Source organism: Botryllus schlosseri, chromosome 13 (genome assembly GCF_051294905.1).
Source record: "Botryllus schlosseri isolate E-star chromosome 13, Bs_hap1, whole genome shotgun sequence".
NCBI classification, from domain to species: Eukaryota; Metazoa; Chordata; class Ascidiacea; order Stolidobranchia; family Styelidae; genus Botryllus; species Botryllus schlosseri.
Window position 1 is genome coordinate 4216552 of NC_137248.1, and position 22026 is coordinate 4238577.

The following is a 22026-nucleotide window of genomic DNA, read 5'->3' on the forward strand; positions in this document are numbered from 1 at the left end:
CATTATTCATTTGTCACTCGACACGTAGTGCTTCCTCACTGTTACATTTTCGTAAGTCGCAATACCAGTAGCGATTGTGACTTAAAGCATCCGTGTGGAATTTTATATCTGCCTAACAATCACCGCTTCGAAGGCCAAACAAGCGACCTTTATACGATGCAGAAATTATATTTTTAATGTAACGGGGATTTTAGAGTTAACCGTAATAATTACTCGCAAAAACGGAAATACAGCCGCCTAGAATATCTGATAATAGCTTTCAATAGAACGTCCCGTATAATTAGGGGGAGATTATCACTTTGTGCTCGTCCTACTGGTTTGCTTTGATGCAAGTTAAGATCATGATGATAATCAAGATTTACAAATATATTGTCAAGATGTCAATATTCTGTACACTGAGTGATCCCAATCTGGTCGATTCGTATTAGAGAATCCGCCACTTTTGCGTCTGGGATGTAACGACGACAGTATATAGGCATGTGCCTCTACTACCCGTTACATGTCAACTAGGGATGGTGGGAACCCCTAAAAGGTTCAGGTTCGTGTGAACGTGAACCTTTTTGAAAGGTTCTGTGTGAACGCGAACGTGAACCTTATGACGTCACGTGACGCCATATTGCTAATTCCAACCCTACATTTCAGTGAAGTGATATATTGATGTACGCGATAGCTAGCAACGGCTCAGGTAATATATAAGCCACAATGCTTAATTAAGCACATGCTGACGTTTTAAACTTCACCAAATGTATCAACTGGTGCACTAAAATGCTATAATAAAATCAATTTTCCGTCGCTTTGCCCACAATTTCGACGAGAACATGCAAGGGAATATAAACTCATGCCTTAACGGTCTAGGCCAGCCCGGACAATGTACTGGACGTCTCACTATTGCTACATTGATATTGCGCAGAGTGTAAAACGGGTTTCTATTCTTGCTTCCGATGTTAATTATTACCCCATAAAAAGTTATACAGTAGTCAACATATCAATCGCACGGATTTGGTTTTTATGATACAATAAACATATAAAATCAAGTTGCATCCCGTGCGCCTGCTAGATTTTTATCAATTTCACTGATTGCTTGAATAAGCATCGTTCGCTGACTTCCCAGATAGCGTATTTCGTCCATGATGTTATGTTATTGCGGGTCAAACGCACAGTAGAGAGTCATTAAATATTCACTCACGGAAAGCTGAATATTTCGAGCAAACTGTTCTAACAAAGCAACTAAAATATTTGATATTGGCAAGGTGCATGCTCGTTTAGTGTTGATTTTTTATGCTGCCAGTGCCATGCACAGAGTGGTCCGAAGTTGAAATGCGAAGAATTTAAACCAAAGATGTTATAATAGCATGAAAAATTGTAATATATGAAAAAGGGTTCACAGTGCAGAACCTACCAAGGTTCGTTTGTGAACGTGAACGTGAACTTCTAAATTTCTGAGGTTCACATACAGAACGCGAACGTGAACCTCACGTTCGCACCATCCCTAATGTCAACCTCGGACCAATCTAGCATGGCGCTGGTAGCATAAGAAAATCAACACTAAACAAGCATGCCCCTTACCAATCTAAAAAAACTACTTGATTTGTTACAAAAGTTTGCCCGAAATAATCGGCTTTCCGTTAGTGACTCTCTGCTGTGAGCTTGGCCCGTAATCACACAACTTCAAGAACGAAATACACTACGATGTACATTGTACATACTTAGCGAATGATGCTTATTCAGCCTATCAATTAAATTGATATAAAGAATACATCGTTGTGTAATGTAAAAAATCTGGCGTTCGGACGGGATCCATTTTGTTTGGACGTGTTTACTATATCATAAAAATCAAATCCGTGCGATTGGGGTGTTGGCTACTGTGTAACTTTTGTAGGGTTATGGTATATGGTATAGTGACGGGCAACATTCGGCTCGCAAAGGGATTTTGACCTGCAGAGAGTTTCTATCCTGAAAGTAAAATTCTATTCTGAAAGTATTGAAAAAATAATGCGTCACAGAATGAATCCAAGTTTACCAACCTGAGAAAGTTGGGCATGAACATGAAACTATTAGCTCTGTTAGAGTGTACCTATATTATCGACCGTGAACATTAATAAGACAAAGCTGTGTTCCAATCTGACTGATTCTCGCGTGCTGTCTTTACTAAGGGCTTCTACATACGACATGCAACCAGAGTTCAAAGAACTTGTTGATAACTTTGATCGGCCACAGATGTCTGATTGACTTCAACGACGACTGTTAATACATTCATTAAATACTGTTTTGGTCCCTATGCTTTAATCTTGAAATTTACATTAAATAAGATTTATTCCTTGTATAGGTTGATAAATACGCGATTAGTGTATATCTGTAATCCGACCCGCCAAGTACTTCATTTTACCATATCTGGCCCACCGATCGGAGAAGTTGCCCCCCCTCTGGTATATGGGGTTATATCGATAGCAAGTATATAAACCTGTTTTACACTCTGCTCAATATCAATGTAGCAATAGTCAGACGCCGAATACATTGTCCGGTCTGGCCTCGACCGTTAAGGCGTAAGCTTATATTCCCTTGCAAGTCCTCGTCCAAATTGTTGGCAAAGCAACGGAAGATATTGCTTTTATGGGATTATTATAGCTTTTGATTTCAGTTGATACATTTGCTGACGTTTAAAAAGTCAGCATGTACCTGAGTCGTCGCTAGGTATATTGTAGCATACATCACTGAAATGTTGAATTTGAATTAGAAATATGACGTTACGTGACGCCATAGGTTCACGTTCGCGTTCACACGAACCTGAACTTTTCAGGGGTTCGCACCACTATAAATGTAACCCTACTCACGGTGCCCGTATGCTGGGCAGTCTCGTGTGCAGCTGTCCTCGGGCCTGTGAAGTCTAACAAGATCGAGAAGGAAAGTCGAAAAGAGAGACCAAGTTTCTGGGTCAATGGAGGTGTTAACGATCCGTGCCGCAACGTAGATATCTGGTTGATCCTAGTGTTGAAATCCTTTCTCGGTGCACACCGTAATATGAATACCGAACACGTAAATCTAGACGACCCTATACCGCAGCACCGATCGTCGCGATTTGGCCGTCGTGGACATTATCGGGTAAACTGCGCTTTAACTCAATCGTGCCGGATGGGTCACTCGGGCGGTCCTGGACTAAAATGCCATGGCCTTCCTTTTACATATCGTAGCGACATGAAGTCAGGATATTCTTGACGCCAAGACTCCTTTGCAACTTCTGGTGCTATTGAGCAGAGTAGGATAAATTTCTATAGAGAATATTCGTCTTTCCCAAATTAGATCAGAATTAGAATTAAAATAATAGCTACAATATTTTTTTCAAATTAGAGGAGTATTAGAATTATAGATACAACAATCTTTTACCAAATTTGATTAGAGTTAGAATTGCTGAATTTACAGTAAGAAATACAACAAAAATCATGATCAGTTCATATCAAATCTCAGATTATTCCCGTAACCACGAGAATGGCAAATGTTTGCACACCATTTTCAGGAAAACCACAAATTAGATTGGAACTAAGGTTAAGGCACAGAAGCATTTCAGATATTAGATTGTATTAGATTACCGGCATGTTACTCTAGTTAGCCTCATTAGTCATTAGACAACTACAATTATATAGTTTTCGAAGTCGGCTGCTTCGAATAATTGAAATTATAATGTTTTGGATGATAAAAACATACAATTATTGGAAGCCAGATAGGAATAAGTGAAGTGAAATGGTTAAATCTGAAGGTGTATTGATGCAAGATATGTTTTGCTTCGGTAATCATTGGCGTGAGAGTTGTCATCGAAATGGACCCAAAATATTGTTAGGCAACCCAAACATTGGATTGACATTTAAAAGCGTTTTTAGATATATTTTGAGCCCACACTTTACACTTTGTCAGATACAATCCGCTACAGCAACTCTGAGGAATTACCTCATGTATCTCACTATAGCTCGGGTCTAGGTTTGTCTTTACAAGTATTTGATTGTCATTTCACCAATTAAGTTCCTTTCATTGTTCTATCGCGTCGAAAGAGAGAACGAGCTTTCCACAAACTCATTACCGATCGGAAGAAGAAAAATGATGCTAACCAACTTTTGGAACAGCGGAGAAGTGTTTTTACGGCTCTTCATGCAGTTGGCCTCATCAGGTTCATCCTAGCGCAACACATCAACTGGAAACCTCTTGAGCAGATCGCTAACACGTCACCGAAACAAGTTCCTCTCAAACAGCTAATACATACATGATCCAATATAGTGAGTATAGGTCTCGAAGTGACACATTCAAAACCATTTAATATATTTTATCGAGTGTTCCGCTTTTATCGCTCAGAAGAAGATCATGCTTTCACCGTATCGTTTCGTAAAAATTCTAATCGATTTCAGGAGTTTATTATTTGAAACCCCTAATATAATATTGAATTAATGAAATCGCCATCAAAGACGCTTAATCTGCGGGCTGCGGATATATATTAGGATGTGGTTTCCTTAATCTTGAACAGAAGTTTTCAAAATTACTCTTCCACAAGCAATATAGCCTACCTTAAACAAGATGAACGGCGTCGTAATATCAATTTTCTCTCTTTAGGTGCGGTAAACATTCTCATCTCGAATGTGTGGTTGCACGTTTCGGATACTTGGGCCCACAACACAAGACTCTGTGTTGATGTGGCCCAATATATCGCACATTTGTATGCCGATCATCCTATAATGCATGAGTTCTTAAACTGTTGGTCGCGACTTTGTAGTGACTAATTCAATCAAAACTGACTTTATGTGTATATATCCTATATGGCAGTGGTTCTCAACCACCGATCCGGACCGGACCGGATCGGCACCGGTCCGCGACAAGTTTCCTGCCGGTCCGCCCGATGTTTTAGAATTTTATATGTCAATCAGAAAATGCGAGAAGTTGAGTGCTTGTCCATTGATTAGGGAAATACACATCAAATTTTTAAATATTTTCAGAAGAGTGGGACGTAATTTATGCGTAGCGTCGCAACAGACAGCTCATTGTCTACTTTCGGCGTTCGTCACAATGGTACAAGTGTTACAAACAAACTATCAAAAAGTATACTGTAGCTCGTTTCGGACAAGTTATATGTGAAAGCTACGAAGACTTTTGAACAAACTTCAATTGATCAACTGTTTACAGTATAATAGAGCTGGGGTTCTCCACTCGCAGTTCGCGGACCGCATGCGGCCCGCAGTCGTTTGTTTTGAGGCCCGCGACATCTTTCATTATAAACGCGATTACTACTGGTGTAGCGTATTGTTACATAATAATTTCGCTACTTAGCTCTCTTAACGCACTGCCTCTGTTTCGTTTGATTACTCATTCTTTGAAATGTTCTGGTTTCTTGATATATTTTCGAGTTTAGATTGTTATTGTTTTGAATCGGTATTCGGCTGGACTGTGGTTTCAAAGAATCTCGCTGCGTAGTACACTTTTAAAGAGTTTTTCACTCGCCGCGAATGGTTTGAACAGAAACAAGAACAAGGAACGGGAAATTAAACGGCGAAACTGGGTTTGTAATCTAACTCTACGTGGAACAATGAACTTGCTTTCTCAGGTATAAATGGAAAACCGATGTGACATATTTGTCGAAGAACAGTTGTCGTAGCGAAGCGTAGAAGCTGAAAATGATACCACGATAGTTTCTTCTGGAATTATACATATCGCCTGATCTTAGAAAAAACGTTGCTATAGCTAGGGGTCAAGCCCAGCAATCCATATTTCGAGGCACTGCTAGAATTTCCGATGGCGTTACAGACGCATCGTTCAAAATTGCTTGGAATATCGCTAAATCCAAGAAATCGGCTGGGGAAGGTGTGATTTCAATAAAACTTTAAGATACTGTGCGAATATTCGCCGTTTCCGGAACTTAGCAGCAAGGACAACATCACCTGACAAATTTCGAAGCTACAGTTGTCTGATTCAAACGTGACCAGAAGAGTAACAGCAATGGCAGTCTATCTTCTATCGTATGTTCTGAAAAGCGTTGCCGTGTAGACCACTTTAACCTAGCATTGGACGAATCCACCGACTCCACAGTCCACATACAGTGCATAGCTAATTATCTTGGTGCGTTTTATCAGAGGTGACATATTTCCAGAGGAAATGCTGACAGGGCCAACGCGGGTATGGGACCAGCGAAAAACATCAACGTGACAAAATTGACCTTGGTAACTATTGGTGCAGGGCTCCAGACATGGAAGGAAAAGAGAAGGGTTGATTGGTTTGCTCAGGAATGACCCCGAATGCCAGAATTCTTCTCATATCACTGAGAGCTCAAAGTGACAATGGCCTCTGTAACGAAAAAGCTACCATTATTTTATACTTACTCGCTCACGCATTGAAACAGAGAGTTCGGTTCTCTGGTGGAAGAATTTTAAGGTGCATATGCTGACTTGGCAACGAATCCAATGCACGCTCCATGGAGGGTATTACTAGCGCCGCTGGAAGATACATATTCTGACAAAAAACAACTACTGCAAACTTACAAACGCTGTCCGTTAATGCTTTAGAATGCATAAAAATGTACTATATGCCCGATTACGACTGGTAAATAGGCTACGGTTACAGTAGCTTAAATTTAATAGTAGCCCAAAATACACGGTAATAATGTTATGCGACCCGCAGCGTCTTTTGCTGTTAAAAGGCGGCTCGTTATACGAGGGAAATTGAGAACCCCTGAAATAGAGCCTATTGCAAATTCACATTCAAGAGACACCGAACAATCACAATCAAGTTAGTCTTTAACAGGACTTCGCGAACTTCAATAGAACCACGTATGGTACCAGAAAGACGTCATTAAATGGAGTTTCAAGCTGTCGTAATTTATTTTCGAGTGCATTTTAGTTTTTGAAGGTTCACCGGTCCGCGAGATTTGTTTTGAAGTTTTACCGGTCCGCGAGGTCAAAAAGGTTGCGAACAACTGCTATAAGGGGTTTGTAACCGAGATCGTACTGTTTCTGGTCAAAATTCCGTCTAAGATCCATACGGAAAAGGCAATTAAGATCTGACCAAGTCTAGTCTTTTGTATGCTCTCGCCTGGCGCGGTTTCAAAAGAAGTTGGGAGTCGGTGATAATGTGTCCCGAAAATCCTGCATAACTGAACGAGGGCATGTCGTCAATGTGCAAGTCGACATCATCCTTCTAAAGATCTCGGATTTATTTAAAAGATAAAGTCTATATGTTTGCACCGTGGGTCTTGGTAATGTGAACGAAATCGTCAGAATGAAAAGCGTTTCTCTTAATACAGGCACGAAAAGAGAGAAACTAACATGGAATTATTCTTCATATATGTAGCAGATTAATGAATTCTGTAGTGTCTGTATAAACCACAAAATTGCTAGTCCGCTTTGTAGTTTTGTAACGACGCTCCACAGCGTTCAATTTGAATATCTAATCTTAATTTATTGTAGTATTTATCTAACACTCAGCAACGAATAATTTTAATCCAAATGTGATATTCTCAAGTATATCTACGTCACATATTGTGTATTTATGGAAAATGATGACGCATCAAAATGCAGCCGCTTGACGTTGTGTAGCTATTTTCGGTGTTGCAGTGTTCTACTGCTGGCGTAACAGTTCGTCGTACCGGCGTAATTTGTGTTGTAATCATCCCGTGCTTCAAAGGAACCGCGGCAACGGCGAGGTTGTTGTTGTTCGTGGTATTCATGGTGTTTGTCGACTACTATGGTTATTTACACCAGAACAATTTTCTTCATTTAGTCCGTATCTGCCGAGTCACTTCTAGGCTTTTATAAGAGTCCTCTCACACGAATGATATGGCGAGGAGGAGCCTAGATAAAAAAATAAAAAAAACGGCAATATTGAATGCGACACTACTTTTACGCTGCGGCATGTACTCCCGTACTGCTATGCATAATGCAATAGCGAAACATTATCTTTGTGCCAACGTAATTAAACTCTCTAGCCTAGCGTATGACATGTCACTAATGAGACATAAGTCAATGTATAATAATAGGTAAAACAACAGCGTGACTCAATTGCTTCTAAAATAGATTTATTCTGAAGAATATCCTTTTAAATCAACCACAACCTCGAAAGTACATAGGTGCGTCCATGCTATTTCGATTCCTTTAAAAACTCCATACCTTTAACGAGCTATTTGTTGAGGCCTGCAATACGTATGACTTACACATACTTTTCGTGCTTATTGATTTAATTATAAGGCGTGATTAAAAGCACGATTATAGATATCTCAATTCTCGTGTACAATCTCGAGTAGAAAATATGTCATGTTCATATAAGGTGGGATTTGCACATTGTATTTTCATAGCAATTGAAAATCGTCATTCAAAGGTAAACAAATGTACTCAATAGCTTGCAACTGACCTATATTAGACAGTTTCACATGCCAAAAATTACAATTTGGACTATATACCAGTACAATCGTGAGCAAACGTTTTCTTGTATTCAAAAAGACAAACATTTTATTATCAAAATAGCCCCTTGATGGTAACATCTACTGAGTATTGAAGAGACAATCAAGTGAGGTAAGGCCGCTGAAGAGAATATGCAAGTAAAGTCACTGATTTTATTCAGTTCTCATGTGATGTAGAATTCTACTGAAGCGTATGTAAAACTGCGGTTTTCCAGGGCAGGTTACTCTTCGTCGGATCCTGCGCATACGCGATGGAGCGGCATAGATTTGCCTTCGTGCCACTGATATTTGTCACTACTATACGTACTGTGCGTGTTTTCAGGAAGTCAAAACAGTCCTCAACTACCTCCATATGCGGCGATCATCCGGGTAAGCGTGTCCGACGCGTCCTGCCGCCAATCCCTTTCTTCCTGCACACAAACAGCGTCCAAACGGCTCGTCGGAACTGCTTGTTACGGACGCTGTAGATGATGCAGTTCCAGAACGAGTTGGACAACAGAAACCTCGAAGCCAAATAGATCGCTGACGCGAGGTAGTTCTCAATCTTGGGAGTAGTAACACTGCAAAAAATCATATTGCTTGCGATTAGGGCAGGACACCATGATTCGAGTATTTGAATCTGAATCGACTTTTAATTCTAATGATTGGAGTTGAGTAGTGAGAGATGAATTTTAGGGTCTGAAATTATAAGCTACTTATTTCGACTAATAGTTTATTTATCAAGGTGAATTATAGAGTAGCTACCCTTTTCCACTGCGAAAGGCTGTAAACCACAATTGGTACATATGTGAACTTTCCACATCGTTCATACTGCTATGCCGTCGACGCCAGAATTGGATCAGTTGTAATTTGTAATTGAGCTGAATGTAATTAATTAAATTTTTCATGTAATTGTAATTTTTATTTGAGTAAAATTTTGCCTAATTACAATTTCAATTACGGTACATTTTCATTGGAATCAGCCAAGCACGACATAAAATAATTAGGCCTATTTACATAGGTGTGCTATGCGTGTCTGGTTAACTAGATAATTCAATCATGGTAAACTGTTTCCCATACTTCAGTAGCAACAGAAAACCTGGTAAATTGATATATAGTCGAAATCAGTGGTTCTCAAACTTGTTTAGACATGCCCCCCTTTATGATAGTTAAAAATATCGCGCCCCCTTATCGTCAAATTACAAAATGCAACCAGAATGCTAGCAATCCCAACGAATAGTTTGATGGCATGGAAGGTTATGACTGATGAGAGAATCCTCAAATATGAAATTCGGGCTATGCACAGAGCAATAGATATAAATTGAAGGTGAATCGTGCTGTGCGCGAAATAAATGCCAGTTTACCGCAGCTTCGCGACCCCCCCCCCCTCAGATGCTTTCACGCCCCCCAGTTTGAGAACCACTGGTCTACATATTAATACTTCAAAAATGGATGAACAGCAAATCAACTCTTCTGAAACCTGTTCTGAACCATTTCTTACTCCCCTGTCAGAGTTTTTTTCAAATCTTTGATCAAAACTGAGGCTTGCTGCAACAATTGCAAAAAGAAATTCAAGTTTTCAACCATCAAGGCTTCATCAAACTTGATCACTTATTTGAAGAGATATTCTCCCAATCTTACCCTCAATCATAGCCAAATTTACGGGGGCCATAAACTTTTCACACTCTAATGTTCAACAAATGCAATCCATCAGTTTTTGAGCAAGTAAAAATGTACATGCGAACCAAATTTTTGTAATTTGTAGTTATCGGGAGCTTCTTTCCGTTTGCATTTATTATAATTATATTAATAATTATAATATGATTATTCAATTAAATGTTTAACAGCAATGGTAATTGTAATTTGATATCATTAGCATAGAGTGATTGTAATTGTAATGTAATTGAAACATGCAAGGGGGTACTTGTAGTTGTAATTGTAATTGAACTGAATTAATGTAATTGATCCAACTCTGGTCGACACCAGAGGTATTCGGATACTCAACTCGACTTGTGGCCTATGCCCGATTCAGAATCGTATTACTCAGGAACTCGTTTTTACTTGGCCAGGATCGCATAAGATGCGAGCGTTGCGATGCTAGGCACCAACGCGACTGTGAAGGCTCCGATCATGACAGCCAAGGTCCTTGCGACGGATCGATCACCGTTGGCGGATTTTAAGGAGAGTCCGCTTGCTCTTCTGTGTATGGATTTTTTTACGCTGTTGTACATTCGCTTGCTTTTTCTCTTGGCTTTGTGGAATGCCGTTCCGTGAGATTTTTCGCACGCGGACGTGGGTTGACCGGCGCTGAATCGGCGAATAATGAATAAATATAGAGGTATCCAAGCGGTAACCATCATAAATGAGATGAATCTTCTCTAGATATCTAGGCCTGTGGAGCGACATTTGAGCATGTGACTTTATAACCCTGAAACTAAGCCGAACCCGAACCATAACCCTATGATTATACCATAGCCGTATCCACATGATCAAGTGTCGCATGCACAATGCCCATATGTCCACGAACCGTGTAGCCTTTCTATAACGATGTTTGTTACAATAAGGGCATTACAGGAGGAAATGGCGTGCGGATCACCATGGGCCCGGGTCCCGAGATAGGAGGTCGTATTATGCTGCAAGAATCACACTTGAATAGTATATTCATTTCACTATGAATTGAATATACTATTCAATTGTATACTGAAGTTCGGTACCTCCAAAGAACTCTGTGCGGAAGACCTATGAAATCACTTTCTACATTTTCTGAATGTACAAGTGCTTTTTCTTTTTTTCACGTCTTGCGCAGTATATTATATTGATGGTTTGTTTTCTGTTATGCAATTTCACTTATAATTATACAACAATGTATTTGTATCACATACTTAGATCATTAATTAGAGAGTCGGAAACAAACTGTTTCCTTTCAGGAGTCACTTGGAGGTACTGAGCTTCAATATACAATTGAATGTAATATATTAATGTTGAAATAAACACCCGAATATTTTTGGCTGGCACTTGTCGCGAATAATCGTCAGCAACTAGTAGAGAATTGAAAAGAACTTAGTGTATCAACGGTCGTATCACGGGCACAAGAATTAGAATAATCGAGCCAAGCAGACGAACTGTGCTAAATGTACTATTTTTAGATTATGCACTAACTCCTTCTGTAGGTTGGCTGATTTTGATAAAAGTCGTGTCCATGGCACATGAAAGAATGAAATATGTCGTCTCATTAAATTTTTCGCATGAGTAGAATTATCAACTTCGGCGAAAAATTATGATCGCTCAATTCTCCATTAGCTGTTGACGATGATTACCCCTGCCGCGTGCCAGCCGAAAATATTTTGGCTTCTTCCAATAATTCACCTTATAGTTTCTGGTTGTGCTTGAAATAATTTATGGCCGTCTGGGCAATTGCACCTTCCTCTTCAATTTGAGTAAATTTTTACAGGACCTCTTTCACAACAACTGATATCGAAAATAGAGGGCAGCGGTGCGTTAACGTGATGAAATCTAAATCTCTTTCGTTCCATCGCATGCGCCGAGTAATGTCACTCGGGACTTATGATAACTTAAGTTAACTTACGACAACTTAAAGTTACGGTGGGCCCCGTGTCACTATATAGAACAATTTACTTACCAAGAAATGTGGGCAGTCCTGTCCGCATTCTCCGTGATTTCAAATGACATCCTGTTATCATATTTTATATTACCTGCGCTCAGTTTTGATTTGACCACATCGCTCGACATGGACCTTGAAACACGCTGTGAATAATTTGTAGCCACGCTGCTCGAGCGACTATGGTTCCGTCTTTCTTCGCACGCGCGTAATTTCTTGAACATGGCACAATTCAGTATCCATACTATAAGCAAAGGAACAAGCAGCGTTGTTGCGAAGAGTATTGATGCTTCGCCTCCAACAGGCAGCACTATGTTGAGTGCAGATATCCCGTAACGGGCGCGAATGAAGATAGGGAAAGCCGCGATAACGAGAGCTAGAAGCCATATGAAAAATAATGCCCATGCACTTCTTCGTTTCGTCAGGTAACGTCCTTCACTGTTATAAAGAAAAAAGAACCGTAATCGCTTGATAAGTAGTAGGACTATACTATATGTTAATGTATGTTTTATTCCTTTGCCTTACGTCTTATCAATTTTAGCCTGCCCCGCTCCGGCAAATTCAACGTCGTGCAGATGTATGGGCAGACAATCAATCGACTATACCAGTGGTTCCCAAGGTGGGCGATTTTGAGGATCAGGGTGGCCAAAATACCAAAAGGGGCGATTGGGGGCGAAACATCCTTCGTTTTTATATTATAAGTAAGACGATATTTTTTTACCTATAAAACGGAAGATCATTGACCTGAAAAATCAAAATTTGGACTTTTTTGACATTAAAAAACTTAATTTTCACAACATTTTTACATCATGTATGCAAATTAGATGTTTCCGCACATAATGTTAGAATTGTACTACCTATCTACATTTCTGGTTGGAACTGTCTGTCCTTACGAAGTAGTTTGGCCTGAAAAAAACTTTTTTGACTTGAAAACTGACAAATGTTTACATGAAAAAGATTAGTTGTAACGAAATCTAGACCTATGAAGAATTCCAGTAGTTACATCACGCATTATGGTAGAAATAATTAAAATTTGTTGGAGTACAGCGAAAGATACTTTCCTACATTCTCGGGTAGAAAGTGTCTGTCCTTACTAAGCAGCTTGCCAAGAATGAAGAAAAAACGTTCAACAGCAGCAGTTGTTGGCTAGCAACACTGAAGTTGTGCGTACACTGCTGGTGACACACCGTGTTGCTTCATTCTGACAATGTTGTCTACATCAGTGGTTCTCAACCTTTTTCACCTCGCGGACCGGCAAAATTTCAAAAAATGTCTGGCGGACCGGTGAACTTTCAAAATTGAAATGAAGCCAAAATGTAAAGCATGCAACCGTTTTTTGCAATTACATGGTGCTAGAGAGTGACATTTAGAAGGTTTTGATCGTAAATAATTATCTTCATGATACCATCCATGTGATTTTATGGTAGTCAGTCTGCTGAGTCGATGTAAAATGCCCTTGTCCAGATAAACGTGCTACCGTCCAGAGTCGTTTACAGTCGTTCGCATCGAAGTCTGTGGGCTTAACCGACCACGCCAACTCGAATTATATTCTTCTCTTTGACAATATCGAGACAAGAAGCGTTTCGGAGTCGCACCAAGCACCTTTGTCGTGCTACCTTGCTCCTTGCCCACTGCCACCAGACGCATAGACTACTCTGGCAACTACAAATACAATGCGTGACGCCAGAAAACACCTTACAGCAACTATACCGGCCGTAGGCTACCTGCCGAAAAAGCACTTCGTCAGCCCAGCCTCAAAAGCGTTGGTCTTGGTCCCCTCATGGCGATAAGCCAAACTTCCCTACAGTTGGGTGGATATTTTCACCTGTACTTGTGAAGACATTCGTTGTACTCAGTGTATGCAAAGAGTTTGAGTAGCTTAGTCGCACCAATAGCGAAAATTTTCCATCATTCATGACTCAATCGGTTTTCTCGCCGCTGAATTTTTGGCACGCCTTTCGTAGATGTTAGCCTAATCTTCATTATTATGTGTTGGTACGTCGTGGCGCGGTAATGGCTGACGCCCAAATGCCTGTTTCTATAAATCATGCGTATTTCTCGGAGAAGGGTACCTAATAAGCAAGACATTTAGTGACACTAAATTGTGCAAAGCACGAAAAGAAATTGAAAAATGTTGGAAAAAGTATCAAAAAAATACGCTATGATTTATGTTCATCAGGGTTGTAATGACTCTCGAGAGTCATTTTTTTTTCAAATGAAAAATGACTCGACTCGACTCGACTCGACCTGAACTCGAGTCATTGCGTATGACTCGGACCTAGTAATATGACTCAAGACTGGGTCTACCAAGACAGGCATTTCATTGTAATTTCGAAGAATAGTAAAGTTATCACACTGATATATTATTTCGTCTATATCAGTACCAGTACTTGAAAATGCTACCAGAAACTGTTGAAAATGAGAGAAATGAGGATACGGCATTATGAATGAGAAGCATTCAATATCACCGAGTAGAGTTGTGAAAAGTGGGTTTCACATGACATTAACTCGAAACTGAACAGTCCACACAATGACTTGGACTCGGACTCGAGTCAAAACACGATGACTCGGACTCGGCAGTCTACTCAGTGACTTGGACTCGGACTCTACTCGGTGGTGAATTGAAAATGACTCGACTTGACTCGAGTCAAAACTATAAAAGTGAGATTGACTTGCGACTCGGAACCTTGTGACTTGGTTACAACCCTGATGTTCATTTACAAAATAATTCCGGGCTATTTTCAAGCTCAGCCCCTCTCCGAATGGGCGGTTTTGGGTGCCCCGGCTACGGTCCTGCACAAAATGAATGAATTGAAGACGAATGCTCGCGCAAACTGCGCTGTTTAGCGATGAGTCAACTCGTACTGGTTCTATACTTATGTCGCTCGGATGTCGTCAAATGACACGTCTGGAACTTTAAGTCAAATCGAACATGTTTCCAGCCGGAATGTTACCTCACAAAGTTCTGAATCAGTTTAAAACTTGATGCTTTAGTTATTTTATCAATGGAAAAGCCTTTTACATTGCATCTTGAATTTAAGATATAAAATTGTAATATACTCGGCGGACCGGCAGGAATGTCGTCGCGGACCGGCGGTTGAGAACCACTGGTCTACATCACAATTTCAATCATGCGCTTCTTGATATAAGAACCAATGCCCGATTGCCCAAGCAGCCTTGCGTTACTTAGGATATTGCGGTGCCTTGAGCACAACACCATATCAACCTATTTGTTTCACATTTGACCGTTTATGATTCACAATGAGCAGACAATAGACCGTATACAATGATATGATAAGCCTATAAAGTAGGTTACAAGCTGTAAAATGTCAAATGATAAGTTCACCGACAGTGCAAACATCCAGAATAAAACGAAATGCAGGTTGCAAACATGTTTTGACTGTGTAAACAATTTGACGATATTTTTTACCTAACGCTTCAATTTTGACAAAATTCTGACTTATTTTGACATATCGAAAAAAATCGCCCTAATTATAAGGAGTAAAATAATTATCATTAATAATAATTTTCTTCGTATTCGCGTCGCACAAGTTTGTTGTCTTCAAAAATATCTCGTCGAAGGGGGTGAGTCTGAGTCGTTATTCGAGATTTGAAAAGAGACCTTTCAGTGAATGATTTTCTGAGGTATGTAATATATGTGACAGATCGAAAGCAAGATTCCGCCTATAGTTCTGGCAAAACTGCTGAATTATGGATGTATGGAAAAGTATTTCCATACATACTTGGAAATTTACATACCATACGTGCATATTTCCACATTCCATACAGAAATTCCGCTCCATACCAAACCGTATTTCCAAATCATACCATGCCATGCCAGACTTGGACAACTAGATAATTGTAGCTGTGTAATTACACTAATTAGAGCGTAAGACCTTGGTAGCGATTAGAGCGATATGCCGTTGATCAATTCTAATCTAATTTGTAAAATGTTTCTTTTCTCCAATTCTAATTCTAATCTAATTTGTGAAATGTTTTTATGCTCTAATTTGAATTCTAATATAATTTCTGGTTTTCTGGAAAATGCCACAAGGGAACTGTACAGTGCGAAACGAGCCAAGCTTGCTTTACATACACTTGTATTCCTCATCCAAATGAAAATATGCTCTGATTTGATAGGAACTGAACTTGATTCAATTTCCAGGTTTTCGCGATTTCAGCGATTCTAATTCTAAACTAATTTGGAAAAGGCTGCGTATAGCTATAAGATACAGTTAACCAAACCGAGTCACAAAAGTTAAATGCTTATTACGACATCCCTGCGACAAACGGCATATCTTGATAGCGTACAGCGTCTGCAGTTGAATTCGACAATGTCATTGTACCGTGATGGTATCCGATGGCTTGTCTATCTGTACCTTATCGGTAAGTATTTAAACTATGCATAGTAACCAGGTTGATTGGAGGCCAGCAGTGCGATGACTAAGATTTCAGAGAATTGCGACCCACGTAAGAGTAAGAACAAAAGCGGGCCGCGCTGTAAGTCGCCAATTCAGAGTTAATCATAAAAATATTACCGGGTTTGGTGTAAAATCCCCAATCCCCATTGACGTCCAAACGCCATCAATACCACAACAACAATTTCGGAGAATAATGCGTCATTTTGCTCACCACCATGGCAATGAAAATAATCAAGATATGGCATCACTTCCTTCCTAGTGTTTATTTGTGCATTTGTTAAACTTAATCTGACTCGGGGTGCATCAGTACAGTCGTTTTGGTAGTGTGATATACATATGGACGAATTGAATTAGTTCTTTCCAGACGAATCAGGTATCCCATACACCAGTGGTCAGGAACCTTTTTTGTCCGAAGAGCCATGTTTGCCTTATTTTTTCCATCTCAACTCCCAAAGAGCCATACATGTCAATCAACTGTTACGTCACAATTGAAAATTTGTGACGTCATGGTAGAACTAATTTGGACTCACTACATCGGATTCCTCGTGAGCGCCATATTTTCTCTGTAAAAACTGGTATCTATTGTTCGAAAATAAAGCTCGAAACGTGACGTAACGCACAGACGTACCAAGCCTCATTGATAACGCAATTCATCGTAAGTAGATTAGAATTTTATTATAGTTACTCCTGATTACCCCTGACGAGTGTCAGCCGAAAATATCCGGGTTTATTTCAATATGAATATACTATTCAATTTATTTTAACTGATATTAATCGGATGTGGCTGTCACACTGATTCCGAAAGTCGAAATGCTTCTCAATTCTCAAAGTATTCGGTAACATAACGTTGCGGTATTCGCAAACATTTCATCGCCGGTACTACACAGAGTTACTAATCCAGAACGTGGATAGCTATGGCGTTGTTTGTAATTCGAGTTTGTAATTGTGAATGTCACATCGACAACAGTTCATTTCACGCCATAGATCAGGAAGACAATGTGTATTGGAAAACTGCGCTTTGAAATGGGCGTCGCCATGTCTGTTATGCTCTTTGATTAATCAATGTATCGCACAATGCAAGATTTTGAGTCGGGTACATAGAATTCGCGAGTTATATTGGCCGCCGGCGTGACAGTCACTCAAATTTGATGATTTTGAAAAGGGGGGGTCCGAGCCCCTAAACCTGAAGACCGCATTTTCTTTACCTCTCAAAGACATGTTTATACTGCCCCGAGAATAATTATTCTAGCCGTTATGAAAATTTACCAATATTGATCAATTCAGTACAAAAATAAATATTTGGCAAAGAGCTATATCTTATACCCAAAAGAGCCTTATATGGCTCGCGAGACATAGGTTCCCGACCACTGCCATACACCGAATCCGCTGATTCAACTATCGGCGTGACCATCCGATTTCGCTTGTCAGTTCAAAATGGAGGAGAATACAATCCCCGACTTAGCCCATCCCTGATAATACCGCGTGGCGTTTCGACCACGTTGGTCGTTTTAAACCTTATAATTCCTCAGCTGCAGACTTTGATCACGGTCCACTTTCACCCTAGGCTTTTGTAAGACACCGATTACGCAGATCGTGTGACAATAAGGAGGAGTGTAGATCAAGAGTGTGGGTCTGTAAAACTTGAAACACCTTAAATGTTACTGCGCGAAGCCAATTTCGCGTATCCAATAGGTGTTCGATTGGCCTACGCTGACCTAAACTTCTACTCTTCCGGTATTATCTTATAATGACAGCAATATTTTTTCTATATACACTAGCAAATCCGTGCCAACATAAATAATTTAGACTGTTGGACCAGTAATGTATATGGATAACTTCCGGCCTCAGGGAGTGAGGATCGACCTCCAAATATTCAAATACGGAGGCATCTTATTTCCCAGCGTTTTCGAACATTTACTGGGTATATCACTCTACTGCCCCTTGATATTATCGCAATAGATAAATATTAATTGGTGCATTTTTTATTGTAATTTTCCATAGAAATGATTTTGTTGAACTTGAGGGGAAATTTCTTCAGCTTCGGTTGCTGGTGTTCGAATCCTCTTTATTTCAAGTTTTTATTTCAACTTTTCGTACTATTCGTTCAACGTGCGTGCCTCGTCTCAATGTAGGCTATTGTTCCATTTTCATCACTATATTAATAGTTCATGGTGATGGTTTTTGATTCACAAACTTTTGCAAGTCGTGAATACCTGTTTTGACCTTTCTATTCTATCACAATCTTTTTATGAGTTGAAGTGATACAAACGTTAATAATGTGGACAAAAATAAAATCGTCTCACCTGTATCGAAACGGCTTTGTGACCGCCAGGTAACGATCAACACTCGCAACAGCCATCGTGTACACCGAGATGGCAAATGACATGATTGTTGAAAACCCGATGAAGTGTGCCATTGACTGTGCCATGTGGACTGTGATTGAATACTCGTAATACGCTCCACGAAAGGGCATCGGTCGAAGGTAGTACGCGTAAGTCACAAATATGCAAAAAGGAAGCACAAACACTCCGACCGTCAGGTCACCGAGGGCCAGCGATATCTTGAAGTATCCCGGGACATTTCTCATTATCCTTGTTCTCGCTGCCACCACCAGAACCAACGCATTTGATACGATCGTAAGTAACGCCAGTATACCATCGAAAAACATGACGAACGGTATCACTGCTTTGCATTCCCGAGGCAGGCAGTCGCGTACCGATAATTGTCCTGCCGAAAGCCTGCCTTGTCCACATGCAAAATTACGGCAAAACGGAATATATGGATTGTAAATCTCGGAGTAATCTACTGGAATAAATACGTCTGGTGACGACGAGTCGTTTTTCAACGTTTTTCGTTCAGCAGCATCCAGAAACTCCTTGACCATGCGGCACGACATATTTACCAATTCCATATCATTCTGAGCCCTGAAATCCGCCAGGAAAGAACCGGGCCGCTGCGGATTATAAGAAATTCTCCATGGGATAAATGTCTTGTTTGCGTCGCATACGGTTCGGAATTCGTCCTGGTGGCACGCGGCTAAATAGGTGACGTTGTAGTACTCGTTATGAGAAAAGTCTTTGTTGTAGCAGATCTGCGACATGTACTTGGACGATCCGTCCTTTCTGTCGCAAAACTCCATAAACAGATAGTAGTTCAATATCGATTTTCCATGATAACTGAATTTAGCTTTAGGACAATCATCCGTGTGCTTTGTACCAGAAAAGTCTTCCACATTCGTGGCATCGGGTGTCTGCTCTGTAAAGTTCCGGTTTCCAGTGATGCATTCGCAGACGTTTGAAACTACCAGTGTCACGAGAAGCCTTGCAAATGAACTCATAACTGATAGATGCCTAATCTAGGTTATCTGCGATAATTTATTAGCTATTAAGAAAAGAAACTTTCAAATCATATCCACAAAAGGATAGCAATCAATCTCCGACGAAGTTATGGGAGAGATCCAAACTATAAGTCGGAACACTTTCCAACAATAATCGTTATCGCTTCATTCGATGGAACAAATTGTGGAATGGTGTTCAGCAAACTTTGTGATACATGATCAATATCCAATGGCTTACTGCCCGTGCTTGCAATTCGTGACAATATCAAATCGAAACCTCAAAAGCTTTAAAATCTTGTAACGGCGCGGGCAGAAATTAAACCGCATGCTGTCTTAATAAAATCTAAGATCATTTGATTCATTCTATTCATTTGTATCTAGCATTGTTAAACCATAATCATGCCTGGGATATATAGAACATCGAATATCCATAAAGCTACAGCTAGGAAGCGGAAATCATACAAGCTATAGGCCCTTCATGTTTACTTCTGACGGATCGTTCGCGTTTGAATTGACTTGATTATGGTCGCTTCCTTGACGTCACATGCGTAGCGTCCGATCAGGTAGTTCTCGATATCGCTGAATCATGCCAGTCATTTCATTAGGATACGTGACTCTGACAGACGATTTGTACACAATGCACATGTCGCTTGATTCCAATCAGAGCATAGAAGCACGCGCCTTCGTTCTGTTGAAGGTAATTAAGGCATAGCCTACGACTAGACTAGATCATATTCTGATAGCTGGCAACGGATCAGCTGAAACCGTGATGAAATAACTCGCGGTTGTGACAACATTTCGGTAAAAAAAGGTTATACATTGTTTATTTTACCTATTTAGAAAATATCCGGATTGCGACTATACGGAAATATATATAGGGCTATAAGCCAAGCATGTAACAGCGAAGAAAGTGATTCATTCTATTACTGACATCAATCGCGCGAAAAAGTCGATGTCTCGCGAGGCGGGGCTTTACCCGGGATATTATTCAGAAACACCGCTTCATTCAATGTCTGGAGAAGCCCAGAGACAAAGTGGATCATGATGCAAGTCGCAGTAAACAACTATATGCTGTAAACCAGAGGTCTCAAACACGCGGCCCGCGGGCCGCATGCGGCCCGCCACAGCATTTTGTGCGGCCCGCGATGACAATTTGGATTTTCAAATATTTGATAATATATAAGTGCCAAATATATCTTTTCAGGTTTAAAAGTTGAGATTCCTCTCAAATTACTCTGAAAGCCTGAAACTATTCATCAAACTTCACCATCACATCAATTAGAAACGCTACCATGCAGTATAGAAGATTCATTATTTCGTCACATTTCCAATTCATGATGATAAAACTGTACCCTTAGATAATTTGTGACTGAAATTTGTAAGTTGTGACTGGGACGCGAACTTTCGTAGAATTACTCGGACTCCGGCTGACTCGATGACAAAATGAAAATGACTCCAGTGAAACGCCGTATTGGTTGCAGCCATATGAATGCAACAAACTATTCACGTGTCATGGGGAATAGTAATAGATCGGAAGGTAGTAGCTTGGTATTCCGCTATCTAAGCAAGTCGTTATGGCAAACATTGGGAATCTGTTAGTTACATCTTGGGTCCGTACATACACATGTTATTAAGGCCACTTAAAGGTAAGGAATATACCGCAGTGGTACGCTCCAACGATGTAACGATGTTCGGCGTTCCTACATTTTTATTACTATGACACATGCAAAAATATATATATTGCTATCTACATGCCCCAATATTCCAAGGTATTTGACCAAGGACAATCATGAGATTAATAGCCCAGTTATCAGGGGTATACCCGAATTCTGGATTGGGCTACACTGCTCGACCCTAAATTCTGTGATATCATATCTTATCAATCTGTTAAATTCAAAATATTGATAGCGGCTGCAAAATTATAACGAGATAGCTTTTATGATGACATCATGCATTTGTCCGCTCGCATGGTGTCTATATATTATAATTATTATCTATCAAGCACAACGGCGATTCGATTCAGATAGTTATAAATGTGATTATTTTTTCGTGCCAGGTCTAAATTGCTACAAAAGTAAATGGCATTTTTACGATGTGTGTTGAATGTCAGTCTGGTACGTCGGCACACTTTGAATAGGACAATTTCATCCCGTCAAATAAGGCCTAGTCTACTTGGAAAGACATATAATCCCCCTATAGATGCTGCGGCCCGCGGCGTCGTCAAAACTGGAAAATTGGCCCGCGTGCA

The 22026-nt window shown here is 40.1% G+C and overlaps 2 protein-coding genes across 4 annotated transcripts in view; both read right to left on the reverse strand.

Annotated features, from left to right (window-relative positions):
* The window catches only part of LOC145454734 (uncharacterized), a 136133-nt gene that overhangs the window by 22219 nt on the left and 91888 nt on the right, over nucleotides 1-22026 (reverse strand). The window lies entirely within an intron of this gene.
* Nucleotides 8275-20577, reverse strand: LOC145453962 (histamine H2 receptor-like). Of its 3 annotated transcripts, none has more exons than XM_080331924.1 (4): nucleotides 18745-20577; nucleotides 12042-12458; nucleotides 10463-10708; nucleotides 8275-8982 (listed from the first exon to the last, which is right to left on the reverse strand). In XM_080331924.1, exons 1-4 carry the CDS (start codon nucleotides 19776-19778, stop codon nucleotides 8784-8786), a joined length of 1896 nt encoding a protein of 631 aa, XP_080188050.1. In that variant the 5' UTR covers nucleotides 19779-20577; the 3' UTR covers nucleotides 8275-8783. The 3 variants fall into 3 exon arrangements, 2 of the variants coding, with proteins under 2 accessions (XP_080188050.1, XP_080188051.1); XR_013919987.1 differs by having other exon boundaries at nucleotides 8848-8982; nucleotides 10407-10708; XM_080331925.1 differs by lacking the exon at nucleotides 10463-10708.

Excerpts from the sequence above, each read along its gene's own strand:
- LOC145453962 (XM_080331924.1), bottom strand. The coding sequence starts at position 19,778 with ATGAGTTCATTTGCAAGGCTTCTCGTGACACTGGTAGTTTCAAACGTC. Across the intron at positions 12,459-18,744 it reads ACAAAGCCGTTTCGATACAG|TGAAGGACGTTACCTGACGA; the intron begins GTGAGACGATTT and ends TCTTTATAACAG. Across the intron at positions 8,983-10,462 it reads TCTTATGCGATCCTGGCCAA|TGTTACTACTCCCAAGATTG; the intron begins GTAAAAACGAGT and ends GATTTTTTGCAG.